This window comes from Sphaerodactylus townsendi, linkage group LG08 (assembly GCF_021028975.2).
Source record: "Sphaerodactylus townsendi isolate TG3544 linkage group LG08, MPM_Stown_v2.3, whole genome shotgun sequence".
NCBI lineage: Eukaryota > Metazoa > Chordata > Lepidosauria > Squamata > Sphaerodactylidae > Sphaerodactylus > Sphaerodactylus townsendi.
This window is the reverse complement of record NC_059432.1, coordinates 15,000,645-15,014,373: the sequence shown is the minus strand read 5'-3', so window position 1 is coordinate 15,014,373 and position 13,729 is coordinate 15,000,645. Positions and strand designations below refer to the sequence as shown.

The following is a 13,729-nucleotide window of genomic DNA, read 5'->3' as shown; positions in this document are numbered from 1 at the left end:
ATTAAGTAAAGAGTCTAGCAAACCAGTCCATCAGCAGCCACCCATCCAAGAGTGGGACTCGATATCCACGTGATTTTTTTTCCACGTTTCAGAACGGGGTACAGATCATCAAACTCCTCCATATGTGCGTCAAAGTTGCAGAATGAAGTAAAGGGGAGTTTGGAGGCGGTTTACTACGTCCAAAAGCTGGCAGGGATGGGAGGCCTATAATATCCTCTTTCCAACAGCTCTTGGAGCTTCAGCTGGGGTTATTGGTTGCAATGGCTGGGAGGCGGTGCGGGGCTGGGAGAGCAGGAGCTGGGTGAAGCATCACAGCCGGTTGAGGGAAGGCAGAGGCCGGGGCCCAGCAGCGTCGTCCCCTCCAGCTGGTGAAAGGAGGCAGCAGGAGCGTGAGGAGGGATCGGCGAGTAGAACCTTGCAGCGTCGATCCCATGGGCAGGGGGCGCCAGTGGTGGGAGCTCCTGAGTAGAAGTTGTAAGTACCGACTTCGGGTTCGTGTCGCCATCGTGATCTCGCTGCCTCTTCAGCTCCTGTTCCAAAGGCAATGAATTCTCTCTCTCTTTGCGAAGTTAAAGGAGGCATCTTGGTGCGCATGGTAGGGCCGTTTTCCACTCCATCCAGTTTTGCTTGTTCATCCCGCTGAATGGCTACAGTCCAGCTTCGCTCTCATGCGTTTGGATGGCGCTAATGCTTTGCTGGCGGCTCCAGATCCAATCTTAAGAGTGATCCAAGGACTTTGTCATTGAATCGATAGAAAGTTCCTGCTTTGGTACTGCCGTTGTAACGCCGCTTCCTTGCAGCCCGGTTTAACTTCGAAGTTGGAGCGATCCTGAGCGTTGTTGTTCTCTCAGTCCCTTTGCAGGCATTCACGATCTTTTTGCAGCTGTTCGCGTTCTTCCTCCCAGAGCCCTGGGCGCTTCCTCTGTCCCATGCTTCCCTTTGGCATCCAGCGCAGTCCCTGGCCACTTCATCGTCCCCCCCAGCTTTCTTTGGACCGGGAGGGGAAATAGAATCTGGATGGGCATCTTCTTCGGTTCCCTCTCTCCGGATGGTAACTCCTCCCACTCCTCTGGCGGCTCCATCGGAGCGAAACCTCTTGCATATCCGGTAGCCCGCCGGCCGGGAGGCTGGAAATCCCGGATTGGGAACCCGGCACGGAAACCCCTCCCAATAATCGATCCTGAGTCTCGACAGCATCCCGGTTTCGACTAGCTGGATTTGGGGCCGGAGCTCCAGTGCTGCTGTACCCACGGCGGAGTCCTTGCAGGAGCATTCTCGAAGTCACGAGTCAATAGGGAACACGCTCAATCTCTGACTCCCTGGGCTGGCTGCATGAAGTGTAGTCAGACCCACATCTCTTCTGAGACGGAAGGTTGCATCTGGGAGTTTGTAATCCCACACCGCGGACACGGGTAGAGATCCCGATCCACAGGCGCTTTCGATCCATAGACAAGCGCCCCAAAGCGGCTCGTGCAAATCCACGCTAATGGTCGCAGATCCAGCATTCCCACATCCCAACGAAGTAGGGGAGAGACCCATGCTGGAACGAGGACAGGAGAGGAGTCACCAGCGAGACCCGTTCCCCCTGCTGGTTCCCTCAGAATCCAGGAAGGGAAAGCCTCGGAACCCTCTATGAGGGGCTACTGCTTGCTGCCTTCCACAGTTTCCAGGAATATTCAATCTCTGCATGTTACAACACCAGAGATCCCACTGAGTTTTTTTAAAAAGAAAAAATAGCGGTTGATTCCTGTCATAATGTAGAGGAATTCTAACTTGAGGCAGAAATAAAAAGGCTTTTGGGTTGAAGAAGACCACCATTTATTCCAGACATCTTAGAAAGCTCACTACTGCGACACTTGCTTATTGAGCAGGAATGGGCCTTCCCGCCCAGACCACAGGTTATAACCCCCTCATTCCATCCCCCTCCCGGAGTCTCCAGTCCCATTCTCATGGGAACGGAATTCTCATCTCGCTCTAAGAGATAAGCCCTCTAACAGTGTGGTTGCTGTGGATTCTGGCCCGTCGCCCGTGCCAGGAAGCTCAGTCAAGGCCAAACGGCTGTGAAGAGATTCAGCACCACTGAGATCTTTACAGATATGGTGTTGCTGCCAGTAGCAAAGGCAATAAGCCCATGGGGTGGGAAAGGACTTTAAGCCAGTATTTGATAATAAGCCTCCAAAAGGTTGTCTCGACTTTAACCAACCCTGCTTCTTGTCTTAGAACTACATTAGCTGTACATTTAGGAGTGTTAAAAAGAGCTCTAAGGAATGTGGATAGGACTCTCTCTAATAGAGTGAAATCCGAAATTATTGCCAATGGGGCTCCATAGGTGAGTTGTGCCAGGGATTTAGCTTCAAATAATCTAATTGCCGCTGGAATAAATCCACCCCCTTGTGATCGAAAGTGAAGTGCCCTGACTTGGATCGCACTCAGGCTAGCCCCGTGGTGGTGAACCTTTGGCACTCCAGATGTTATGGACTACAATTCCCAATTGGCCATGCTGGCAGGGGCTGATGGGAATTGTAGTCCATAACATCTGGAGTGCCAAAGGTTCGCCACCATGGGGCTAGCCTGATCTTGTCACATCTCAGAAGCTAAACAGGGTTGGTCCTGGTTAGTATTTGGATGGGCAACCTCCGAGGAATACCAGGGTCATGACATGGAGGCAGGCAATTACAAGCTACCTCTGAACGTCTCTTGCCTTGAAAACCCATAGGGTTTTTCATAAGTCTTCTGTAGCTTGATGGCACAATAAGAAAGCATGACATAAATTAAATGTGACAGCTAGCATAAGATCTTTCTGTATTAACTGTGTATAATGAATAGGGATTGAACAAGAACCATACTAAAAGATTAATATTATTGAGTTTATCAAGTGTAATTTATCCTTAAAATTGCTTAACCCTGCACCAATAATTTACATTAGAAAAAAATGAGTTTTACTGTTAAGGATCCAGAGCCTGATGACTACATTTCAGGGAATTAAAAGAACTGGCAGAGATAATCTCAGAACCACTTGCAATAATCTTTGAGAATTTCTAGAGAACAGGAGAAGTCCCAGCAGACTGAAGGAGGCCTAATGTTGTCCCCATCTTCAAAAAGGGAAGAAAGAGGACACAAGTTACCACCCAATCAGCCTGACATCAATACCAGGAAAGATTCTAGAGCAGATCATTAAACAGACAGTCTGTGAGCACTTAGAAAGGAATGCCGTGATCACTAAAAATCAACATGGGTTTCTCAAACGGTTGCCAGACTAATATTATCTCTTTTTTGGATAGAGTGACAAGCTTGGTAGATGAAGGGACTACTGTGGATGTAGCATACCATGATTTCAGCAAGGCCTTTGACAACGACCCCCGTGATATTTTTGCAAGCAAGCTAGTAAAATGTGGGCTAACAATTCTACTGTTAGATAGATTTGTAATTGGTTGACTGACTGAACCCTTCATCCTGGAGAGAAATGACTACTGGGTGCCACAGGGTTCTGTCATGCCCCAGTGCTATTCAATATTTTTATCAATGACTTGGATGATGGAATAGATGGCGTGCTAATCAAATTTTCAGATGACACCAAATTAGGAGGGGTAGCTAACATTCCCAAGGGCAGGGACAGAATTCAAGTTGACCTGAACAGATAAGAGAGCGGGGCCAAAACTAACAAAATGAATTTCAACAGAGATAAATATAAGATTAAACTTAGGCAGAAAAAATGATATTGATATAGGATGAGTGACACCTGACTTGACAACAGTACATGTGAAAGGGAACTAGGAGTAGACCACAAACAACATGAGTCAGCAGTTTGATTTGGCAGCTAAGAAAACCAATGCAATCTTGGGCTGCATCAATAGGAGTATAGTATCTAGATCAAGGGACATAATAGTACCACTCTATCTGCATTGGTAAGACCTCACCTGGAATCCTGTGTCCAGTTCTGGGCACCACAGTTCAAGAAGTATATTGAACTGGAACAAGCTGGAACAGGTCCAGAGGAGGGCAACCAAAATGCTAAAAGAACTGGATTACATGCCATATGAGGAGCAGCTTAGCGAGGTTTAGTCTGGAGAAGAGAAGGTTAAGGGGTGACATGATAGCCATATTTAAATATTTGAAGGGGAGTCATATGGAAGATGAGGCAAACTTGTTTTCTGCTGCTCCAGAGTCTAGGACAAGGAGTAATGGATTCAAAGTACAGGTACAGAGTTTCCACCTAAACATTAGAAAGAACTTCCTGATTGTCAGGGCTGTTCGACAGAGGAATACTCTGCCTCAGTGGGTGGTGGAGTCTCCTTCTTTGGAGGCTTTTAAACAGAGGCTGGATGGCCATCTGTCGGGACTGCTTTGATGGTGTATTCCATTATGGCAGGGGGTTGGACTTGATGAACAACAAATGCGCTGCATCAACCGCTATTTTATCAATTGTGTTAAGCCCACATAAAGTGCAGTACATAAAGTGCAACTAGTGAAAAGTGCAAAAACATCAGAGCCTGGACTATTACAATACTACACATATCACATCACCATACAACATAGTCAAGGTGACTAGACGATGTCGTCTTCATTCGGTCCTATATCTTCGTCCGTATACATACTTGGACGGGACCTCTTCTTTGGAGATAATCAATCACTTATCAATAGCTGCATATTCTGCATTCCAGCCAGTAGAAGTAAGTCTATATGGCAATGTGGACCGGTCTGAGCCAAGTCCATCTATTCCAATATCCAACAATAAACGGGTTGCACTACTGTAACCGTTTTCGATAGATTCTTCTTCAGATTACAATTAATTCTTCAGTCTTAATCGGGATAATTACTCAAGGTGACTTCCTCACATCCATTCAGTTTCCCTTCTCTGGACTTGATGGCCTTGTGGTCTCTTCCAACTCTACGATTCTATGATTTCTCAGAAATTGGCTTTCTGTTACTAGGACTTGGTTCAAAGTATAACATCTGTTAAAAATGAAAGCTTTTAATTGCAATATATCTTTCAAGTGTTGGTGGTTTTTCTAATTCTTTTTTTTAATGTTTTCAGTAGGCTCTGATCTGTGAACAAATATGAGTCACTTGCGGCTGATTGCTACTACCTTGAAACTGAATGGCATTTATTCATTGGTGAAGAAAAATGTAAACACAAAAGCGTTTCCGGCATGTCGGAATTACGTTACACCTGGAGCCACAGAACCATTCTTGAGCGGAAGTAATTCAAGCTATGTGGAGGAAATGTATTATGCTTGGCTTGAAAATCCAAAAAGTGTTCACAAGGTAAATGCTAAATGTATAATGCAGTGACACTTAAAGTCATAAGAACATAAGAACAAGCCAGCTGGATCAGACCAGAGTCCATCTAGTCCAGCTCTCTGCTACTTGCAGTGGCCCACCAGGTGCCATTGGGAGCTCACATGCAGGATGTGAAAGCAATGGCCTTCTGCGGCTGTTGCTCCCGAGCACCTGGACTGTTAAGGAATTTGCAATCTGAGATCAAGGCAGATCAAGATTGGTAGCCATAAATCTTGATCCTCTTTGATCTGAGATTGCAAATGCCTTAACAGTCCAGGTGCTCGGGAGCAACAGCCGCAGAAGGCCATTGCTTTCACATCCTGCATGTGAGCTCCCAATGGCACCTGGTGGGCCACTGCGAGTAGCAGTCATTAGAATATTGTTGTCCTAGAAACCTGAAATGTGTTACACGTGCAGCTTGGTCGAAACAAGAACGTTGCCCTCCAACACAGATCACATCAAACCACATATGGAAGGGATTGCCCATTGTCAATTTACGTTTGGACTGAGTTAAGGATGGTTTCTAGCATTCATTGGCTATAAAGATGGACCATAAGTCAGTGGTATGGCATATACTTTTAAAGAAGGGTATTCAGCAGCAACTTCTTGTCCCTTCCTTCAGAGATATCTGAGCAGCAGTGGCGTAGGAGGTTAAGAGCTCATGTATCTAATCTGGAGGAACCGGGTTTGATTCCCAGCTCTGCCGCCTGAGCTGTGGAAGCTTATCTGGGGAATTCAGATTAGCCTGTGCACTCCCACACACGCCAGCTGGGTGACCTTGGGCTAGTCACAGTTTCTCGAAGCTCTCTCAGCCCCGCCCACCTCACAGGGTGTTTGTTGTGAGGGGGGAGGGGCAAGGAGATTATCAGCCCCTTTGAGTCTCCTGCAGGAGAGAAAGGGGGGGATATAAATCCAAACTCCTCCTCCTCCTCCTCTTCCTCTTCTTCTTCCTTTTCTTCTTCCTTTTCTTCTTCTTCTTCTTCTTCTTCTTCTTCTTCTTCTTCTTCTTCTTCTTCTTCTTCTTCTTCTTCTTCTTCAAGTACAAAGGCTGGGGAAGACATCTGTTGGAGTGCCTGGAAATCCACTACCTTGCCAAAATAGATTTTAAATGAAAACTGCTGCATTCCAAGTCATCAAAAGCAAGGCTTGAACTCACTATGAGCACTTTTGCACATGCAGAATAAGGCACTTTCAATTGTTTGCAAGTGGATTTTGGTATTTCGCACTGTAACATCCAGCTGCAAAGTGGATTGAAAGTGCATTATTCTGCATGTGCTAAAGTGCCCTTCCCATTTTATTGATGAGCAAATGTTTATCACTGAGCCCAGGTGACTAGATGTATTGAAAATATAAGTACATAAGTTTCCACCTTTTCGGTTATAAGGAACCTGCATACAAAGTCAAGAAACAGTCAGACTTTGAAAAGGATTAAGGAGTATGGCGAAGCGAAGGAAATTGGCTAGATGATAAACAAAATTAGTCAGGTCTTCGTATAACAGATGTAGCTAAATCTGTTGTCATATGCTTTCTGGACCAGAATTTAATTGGATTTTACAAGCATTTGTGTGCAGGCGGCTATTGCATCTGTGCTGTTGTGTGTTTTTTAGAATGATTGCCCTCCTCCTAAATATTAGTCCTGATCCAAAGTTGTGCGGTAGATATGGGTGCTCTGATGCACTGCTTTAGGTTTCTTGCAGCTCAGTACATTGATCATGATTATGTCTGAATGGAATAGGGAGTCTGGTTTGCTGTGTACACTGATAGGTAAAATCTGCTCCGTATGTGCTGTGTAATTCTTGCATGATAGCAGACTTGAGCGGTACTACTCAGAGTAGACAAGTGGGCTTGTACAGCAAACCCCCACCTTCATGAAGAAAAACTCCACACAGCCGTTTCATTCAAAAGAAGGCTTTTACCGTTGAGTTGCTCTATGTACAAGATACTATATACAGAGTAGTATATTAAGCAGTCCAATAAAGTGCTTCGCCAGGCACCTGTTTACCTAAGGAACAAAGTCACAATACATTGCTGTTGCTTATATACATGGTTCCACCAATCACTGTAAAGGTCACTTACATCTGGTTAGAACCGGTTCTCTCGCTGTCAGATCATTCCTTTCTTGCTGACTCATACCTCTGCTGGATAGGATATGATCACCATGATCTAACTGTCATGACATTGCAAACTGTGGGAAACGTTTTCAAGGAATTCATACTCTGATCTGGATGGGCCAGGCTGCCCCCATCTCATCAGATCTCAGAAACCAAACAGGGTCAGCCCTGGTTAGTATTTGGATGGGTAGCCTCCAAAGGAATACCAGGGCCTCTCTGCAGAGCCAGGCAATGGCAAACCGTCTCTGCTCATCTCTTACCTTGAAAAACCTGCGGGGTGCCGTAAGTGAGTGCAATTTGTTGTCACTTTCCACCACTGTTTCTTTTGGGGCAACGCAGAGGTGGGATCCAGCAGGTTCTCACCAGTTCCCGAGAGTGGGTTACTAATTATTTGTGTGTGCCAAGAGGGGGTTATTAATTGGGTCCGCTTTTCCGTTAGAAATTCCATTAGGCCCCAAAATCATAAAGTCCTGTTGTTTCCTATGTGGCCGGTTAGCGAAGATAGAAAACGGGATAATTCTCCCTGTTGGGCTGTTTTAAAAACATGTTTTAGAAATACAGTAAAGTTCCTTGTTTAATGAAATTGTCCTTCTTTTGATTTCTAGAAACAAAATTAAGTATTTGAAAGTATTAAGTATTTGACAGGCAGTCAATTAGAGGAGAAGTAGTTGTTTCTGTTGGCAGTAGACGATAGGACTTGCTATAATGAGTTTAAATGATGGACAGAAAGATACCAGCTGGAAATTAGGAACTTTATTTTTTACAGTAAGAGTTTTTTACAGTAACAGAGAAATTATTAATGCCCCGCCCCTGGAATGCCCGGCCACGCCCCCATCGTGCCCCACCCAGTCCCATTGGTGCTACACCACTTTTTGAATCCCACCACCATGGGAACCTGTTAATAAATTTTTTGGATCCCATCACTGGGGCAACGTGCAGTATTTTCCCTCATTCTGAACCACAGTTTGGGGAAACTGAGAATGATGGCAAACATATTGACAACCTATGCTTGCTAATTTGAAAATAATTCTTGCTGAATTCAGTAGTGCTTATTTCTAAATATGACCTGCTTTAAACATTGGATTAAACACTATATAGTCTTTCTCACTGAGCTTCAAGGTATGTTACAGAACTGAAAGATGATACAGTAAAAAATGCACTAAAACAAGACTGCAGCATTAAAAAAACAAGACAATTAAAACAGAATAATACATGAAATAAACAATGCAAGAAAAAGACATGTGACTAAAAATTCCATGAAACATTAAAACTTGAACACTGTTAATAATAATAAAAAACACCCACCTGAAGAATTATGTTTGACCACAACCCTATTCCCATTATGCAAATACCTTCCTAAAAATAAAATCTTTACCTGTGCAGGGTTCTGTTTACCAGATCAGATTGCTGGTAGCGTTAGTGTAATGCAGCTATGTAACTTTAGCATTGTGATGTTGTTCTTGTAAATGCCAGCATCCTAGCTAAGCATGCTACTGCTTGGCTAGTTAAAAACTTTATATTAATTTAAAAAGATGTTTACAACTTTGAACTAGAATGTAATGATGTTGTAAAACTGGATGAATAGCAGAAACATACAAGTTTCACACAATTACTATGTTTGATTTTATTATAATGCAATAACATTAATTTGAAAAAGGCAAAACAGATGTTCTATGTCTCATTTAAGGTCACCCTTCATGGGTATAAGATTGTAGATTTGGTTTCAGCAGATCTGGTTTTCCAGCAAGTATGACAAAACTTTGGAATTGGCTGTCATAGTGCATGCTATGGTATGTTATCAGAGGTGGGATCCAACCAGTTCTCACCACTTCTCTAGAAGTGGTTACTAATTTTTTCTGAGTGCCGAGAAGGGGTTACTACCCTGTTTCCCTGAATATAAGACATCCCCGGAAAATAAGACATAGTAGAGGTTTTGCAAAATATAAGGCATCCCCCAAAAGTAAGACCTAGCAAAGTTTTTGTTTGGAAGCATGCCTGACGAACAGAATACAGAAATATAAGACATCCCCTGAAAATAAGACATAGCGCATCTTTGGGAGCAAAAATTAATATAAGACACTGTCTTATATTCGGGGAAACACGGTAAAGCAACCTCCCTGCCCAATAGGGACTGGAGGTGCGTGTGTGCGGCGGCACCACTGTTTGAATCTCATCACCATCGGAACCTGTTATTAAAATTTTTGGATCCCACCACTGTTATCCTTCCAAAGTTAAATTTCCTAAGAAAAGCTATGTTTTCTGGCCATATTTTAATTCAAACCACTCAGCAGGACTTCTGAGTAAACACGTTCAAGATTCAACAGTAAGTCTCCCCAAAGCCATCAGCAAAGCATTTCCTAGTAACAGCCTTTCTCCCAATTCATCCTTTTGGGGTCAGCTTTTTCTAGGGGCCACCTTGCCCTTTCCTTTTGCCTCCTGAGTAATCCTTTGCTCCACTAGTGCAAAGTAGCATCTAAAACCGCTGTGGGAATGAAATGACACCAGCCCCGAGAAAGGTGTCGTTATTTCTGCTCATAGGATGGTGTCAGGTCCATAGATCACTGGCAAGGGGCTTGACAAGGCTTAGTTATTGCTATCGCAAGATTAATTGCAAAACTGCTTCGCTGACTATTGGCTACATAACGGTTGCCATGTTTTCCAGCGTGCAACCAGCCTACCGTGAGTTTGTAATGACTTCCTTGACATTGTTTGCTTGGAAATGAGAGGTTTTTTATTTTTATGTTTTAAAAAGCAAAAAGCTGCATGATCTAATAGTGACAACGGACAGATCTTTAAACTCCCAGGAGTGGAGTCTATTAGGGATCGCCACTGAAACATTATCTGCAATGAAAACAAAATTTTGCCTGAACATCCTTAGCGCTAGGTTTTGTAACATACATTACTGTATATTAGGTTTTTTGATGTTAAAACAGTGAACGAAGCTGTCTTCATATAATGTTTTTCCTACTCTCAGGCCTTACGCCCATATTTTAAAGAAATATTTGCCATGTAGGGTAATATGATTGAGTAGATTTCATAAATCATAAACATATAATCATAACAATATTCTGTATCTTTGTGATAATATAGTTTTGTCTCAGTGTTATTACTATAGTCGCTTGTTTCAATCTTTAACTTTTAAAAGGTTGTTAATTTCATCCCCCTCCCACCTGGGAGATAGACAAAATAGATGCTTACTAGATCAGTGGTGGCGAACCTATGGCACTCCAGATGTTCATGGACTACAATTCCCATCAGCCCCTGCCAGCATGGCCAATTGTAGTCCATGAACATCTGGAGTGCCATAGGTTTGCCACCACGGTACTAGACTGTGCCGTGGAGGGAAACACGTTTTACGGTGACATGCCTCTGAAGATGCCAGGCATAGATGTGTGAGAAACGTTGGAAGCTAAAACTACCAACCCACAGCCACACAGCCCCGAAAACCCACATCAGCCACTGCCCATTCAGTTAATTTATGTTCCCTGTCTTCCTGGAATGGATGCTTTTCTGCTTTCCATTTTGTTGTGAATATTATTCTGGCTGCTGTTATCATATATCTAAACCATAGGTATCAAATTCGCGGCCCTCCAGATGTTATGGATTACAGTTCCCATCATCTGCCTGCATGATGCTGGCAGGGGATGATGGGAACTGTAGTCCATAACATCTGGAGGGCCACGAGTTTGACACCTGTGATCTAAACAATTCTTCTCGGATTTTTGGAATGTTTTTGGCAAAATGCCCTGCAACATACCCTTAGCTTCCATAGTAAATTTTATTTTAAAAATTTTCTGAATTTTGGCATGCATTTATTTCCATTTTGGGGGTTCTTTTTGCATGTCAACCGGATATGATAAAAGGTACCATCCACGTCTTTACCTTCCTTACATTTTCCTTTATAGTTCTTATCCATCTCAGTATCTTTTGGGGTGACATACCAGATACTCTTGAGATTGCTATCCATGGTTACCATCCATCACTAACGCCACATTGTGCAGAAAGTTGGGGGGCAGAGTGGGGTAGGAGAGGGAAGAAACCGGGGAGAGGATGCATGGAACCATATAGCCCAGTGGTGGCAAACCTATGGCACGGGTGCCAGAGGTGGCACTCAGAGCCCTCTCTGTGGGCACACACAAACAGTCACCCTCCCCATACACACATCTAGGCTGGCCTGGGCCGCTGGGCTCAAATATTAGCATTAAACCTAAGACCAAGTTTTGGGGAAGCACTGTAGGTAACCCTGCTAAGAGCTGTTTAACCTCACTGATTTTCATGCGAAGAATTAAAATGTGTTCCTTTACCTGGAAGTAAGCTCGGTTGCTGGCAATGGGACTTGCTTCTGAGTAACCCTCCTAGGGTCATGATTCACCCTTTGGAAGAGTTGCACGGTTGCTTCAAAGCAAAGCCACCGACTACCACCAAGCTTACTCCCGGAGCCAACCACTTTTTCTAAACTAAAACCTCAGTATTCAGGTTAAATTGCCATGTTGGCACTTTGCAATAAATAAGTGGGTTTTGGGTTGCAATTTGGGCACTTGGTCTCAAAAAGGTTCGCCACCACTGATATAGCCTGACCCTGACCCTCTTGCCCTCTCTCAGCTCATAATATTGTTAAAGCTTGAAGAGAATGATATTTCTACTGTCCTGTAGTAGGTTCAGTGATAAAATCCAGCATTTGTGAGTAGATGGAATATTAGATTGCTAGGTACATAACAGGAGTATCCAGTGATGGTGAGAAGATGAGGTGATTGAATTTGTGACTTGTATATTTGGTTTTTTTTAAGAAGAAAAAAAATTAAACTTCTTTCACTTCTTTCTCCTTTCTGCCATCTTGTCCAGTCGTGGGACTTATATTTCCGTAATGCTACGTCTGGCACTGTTCCTGGCCATGCCTTCCAGACTCAGCTACCTGAACTAGCGAGCGGTCAGACATCCCTTATCCAAAGCCATGGGCTGACTAAGACTCTCGGTAAAGCTGAAAAACTGGTTGAAGACCACTTGGCCGTGCAATCATTAATCAGAGCATATCAAGTAAGTACACTGCAGTAAATTGCCATCAATTTCCTTATCAGTATAAGAATGTTTTGTAAATAGAAAATAATTGCCCAAGACGTTTTTTGAAGATTGCTGGATATCATCATATAAGAGGTGCAGTTAAAAAAAAACAAGAGGGTGACGAACACCCCAAAATGTCTTAAAGGGAATTGTGTGCTTTTTGATGGCATTGATGTTCAGGAGAACACGTGATATATGGGAGGCTATTCAGAGGTGGGATCCAGCAGGTTCTCACAGATTCCCGAGAGTAGGTTACTAATTATTTGTGTGTGCCGAGAGGGGGTTACTCATTGGTGATTTTGCCCTGTGATTTTTGCCTTAGTTATGCCCCTCCTCTCAGCAGTAGCGCACAGAACTTGAAGCAGTCTGGCCGGAGGTGCACCGACGTGTGTGGCAGCCTGCGCCTGCGTGCATTCGTTTTCCGTCCAAGGACTGGCGCAGCGGCTGCATCCTTGCCACAACCCCGCCCAGGAATGCCCCACCCCCGGAATGCCCAGCCAAGCCCCCATCATGCCCCACCCAGCCCCATTGGTGCTAAGCCACAGTTTGAATCCCACCACCATGGGAACCTGTTACTAAAATTTTTGGATCCCACTACCGAGGCTATTTCTCGGCTTGTTGGTTTTGCCATATCCTAATTTTTGCTCACGTGCTTAAAGTTCATGGTATTATTTCAGGATAAGAAAGGCACTTTCTTTTCACGTGTATTCTACTGATGTAAAAGTAAATGACAAAAAGTAAATAATAAAAGTTTTAAAACTCTACATTTTAGGCCCTTTCCGCACAGCAAATGTATAGCGGGTTGCAGTTGGGATAAAGTGACCCATTGTCTTGTTTTCACATTTGCATGCATGTGTGCAGGCAGCGATTGGAGCCTACAGAAACAATGCTGTTTGCTATTGCACCTTTGTATGGAGGTGCATCTGGTTTTTTTGTTTACCTCCCACCGATACGTAGCTACGCAGACATGCACAATTAAAATTTATTACTGGCGTCTCCGCGATACCCGCGATGTCTGACCCGCTGTAGCCTGCGTGGCTGTACAGCGGATGCAGAAGCTGGGAAATTCCGAAAAAAGAAAGTGCAGCCGAATAAAGCACCTCCTGCCTGGCCGTTTGCTCACGAGCGGCTGCAACCCCGAATTTTAAAAAAGACTCGTGGATAGTGCGATTCTCGAAAAATGCAGTTTGGGGGAAATAACATGGGGCAGACTCGATTTAGGGCAAGATCCCAAGATCCCCATGGGTTTCTTACCGTCCTTAACTCGTGTTTATTGGCCC

At 44.0% G+C, this 13,729-nt stretch overlaps 1 protein-coding gene across 1 annotated transcript in view; it reads left to right on the top strand.

Moving 5' to 3' along the window:
* LOC125438354 (2-oxoglutarate dehydrogenase-like, mitochondrial) overlaps positions 1-13,729 on the top strand; it is a 53,835-nt gene that overhangs the window by 15,971 nt on the left and 24,135 nt on the right. The window contains exons 2-3 of the mRNA XM_048506766.1: positions 5,036-5,265; positions 12,234-12,425. Of these exons, the coding sequence (XP_048362723.1) occupies positions 5,059-5,265; positions 12,234-12,425 (399 nt within the window). The 5' untranslated portion in view covers positions 5,036-5,058. The remainder of the gene's footprint in view (positions 1-5,035; positions 5,266-12,233; positions 12,426-13,729) is intronic.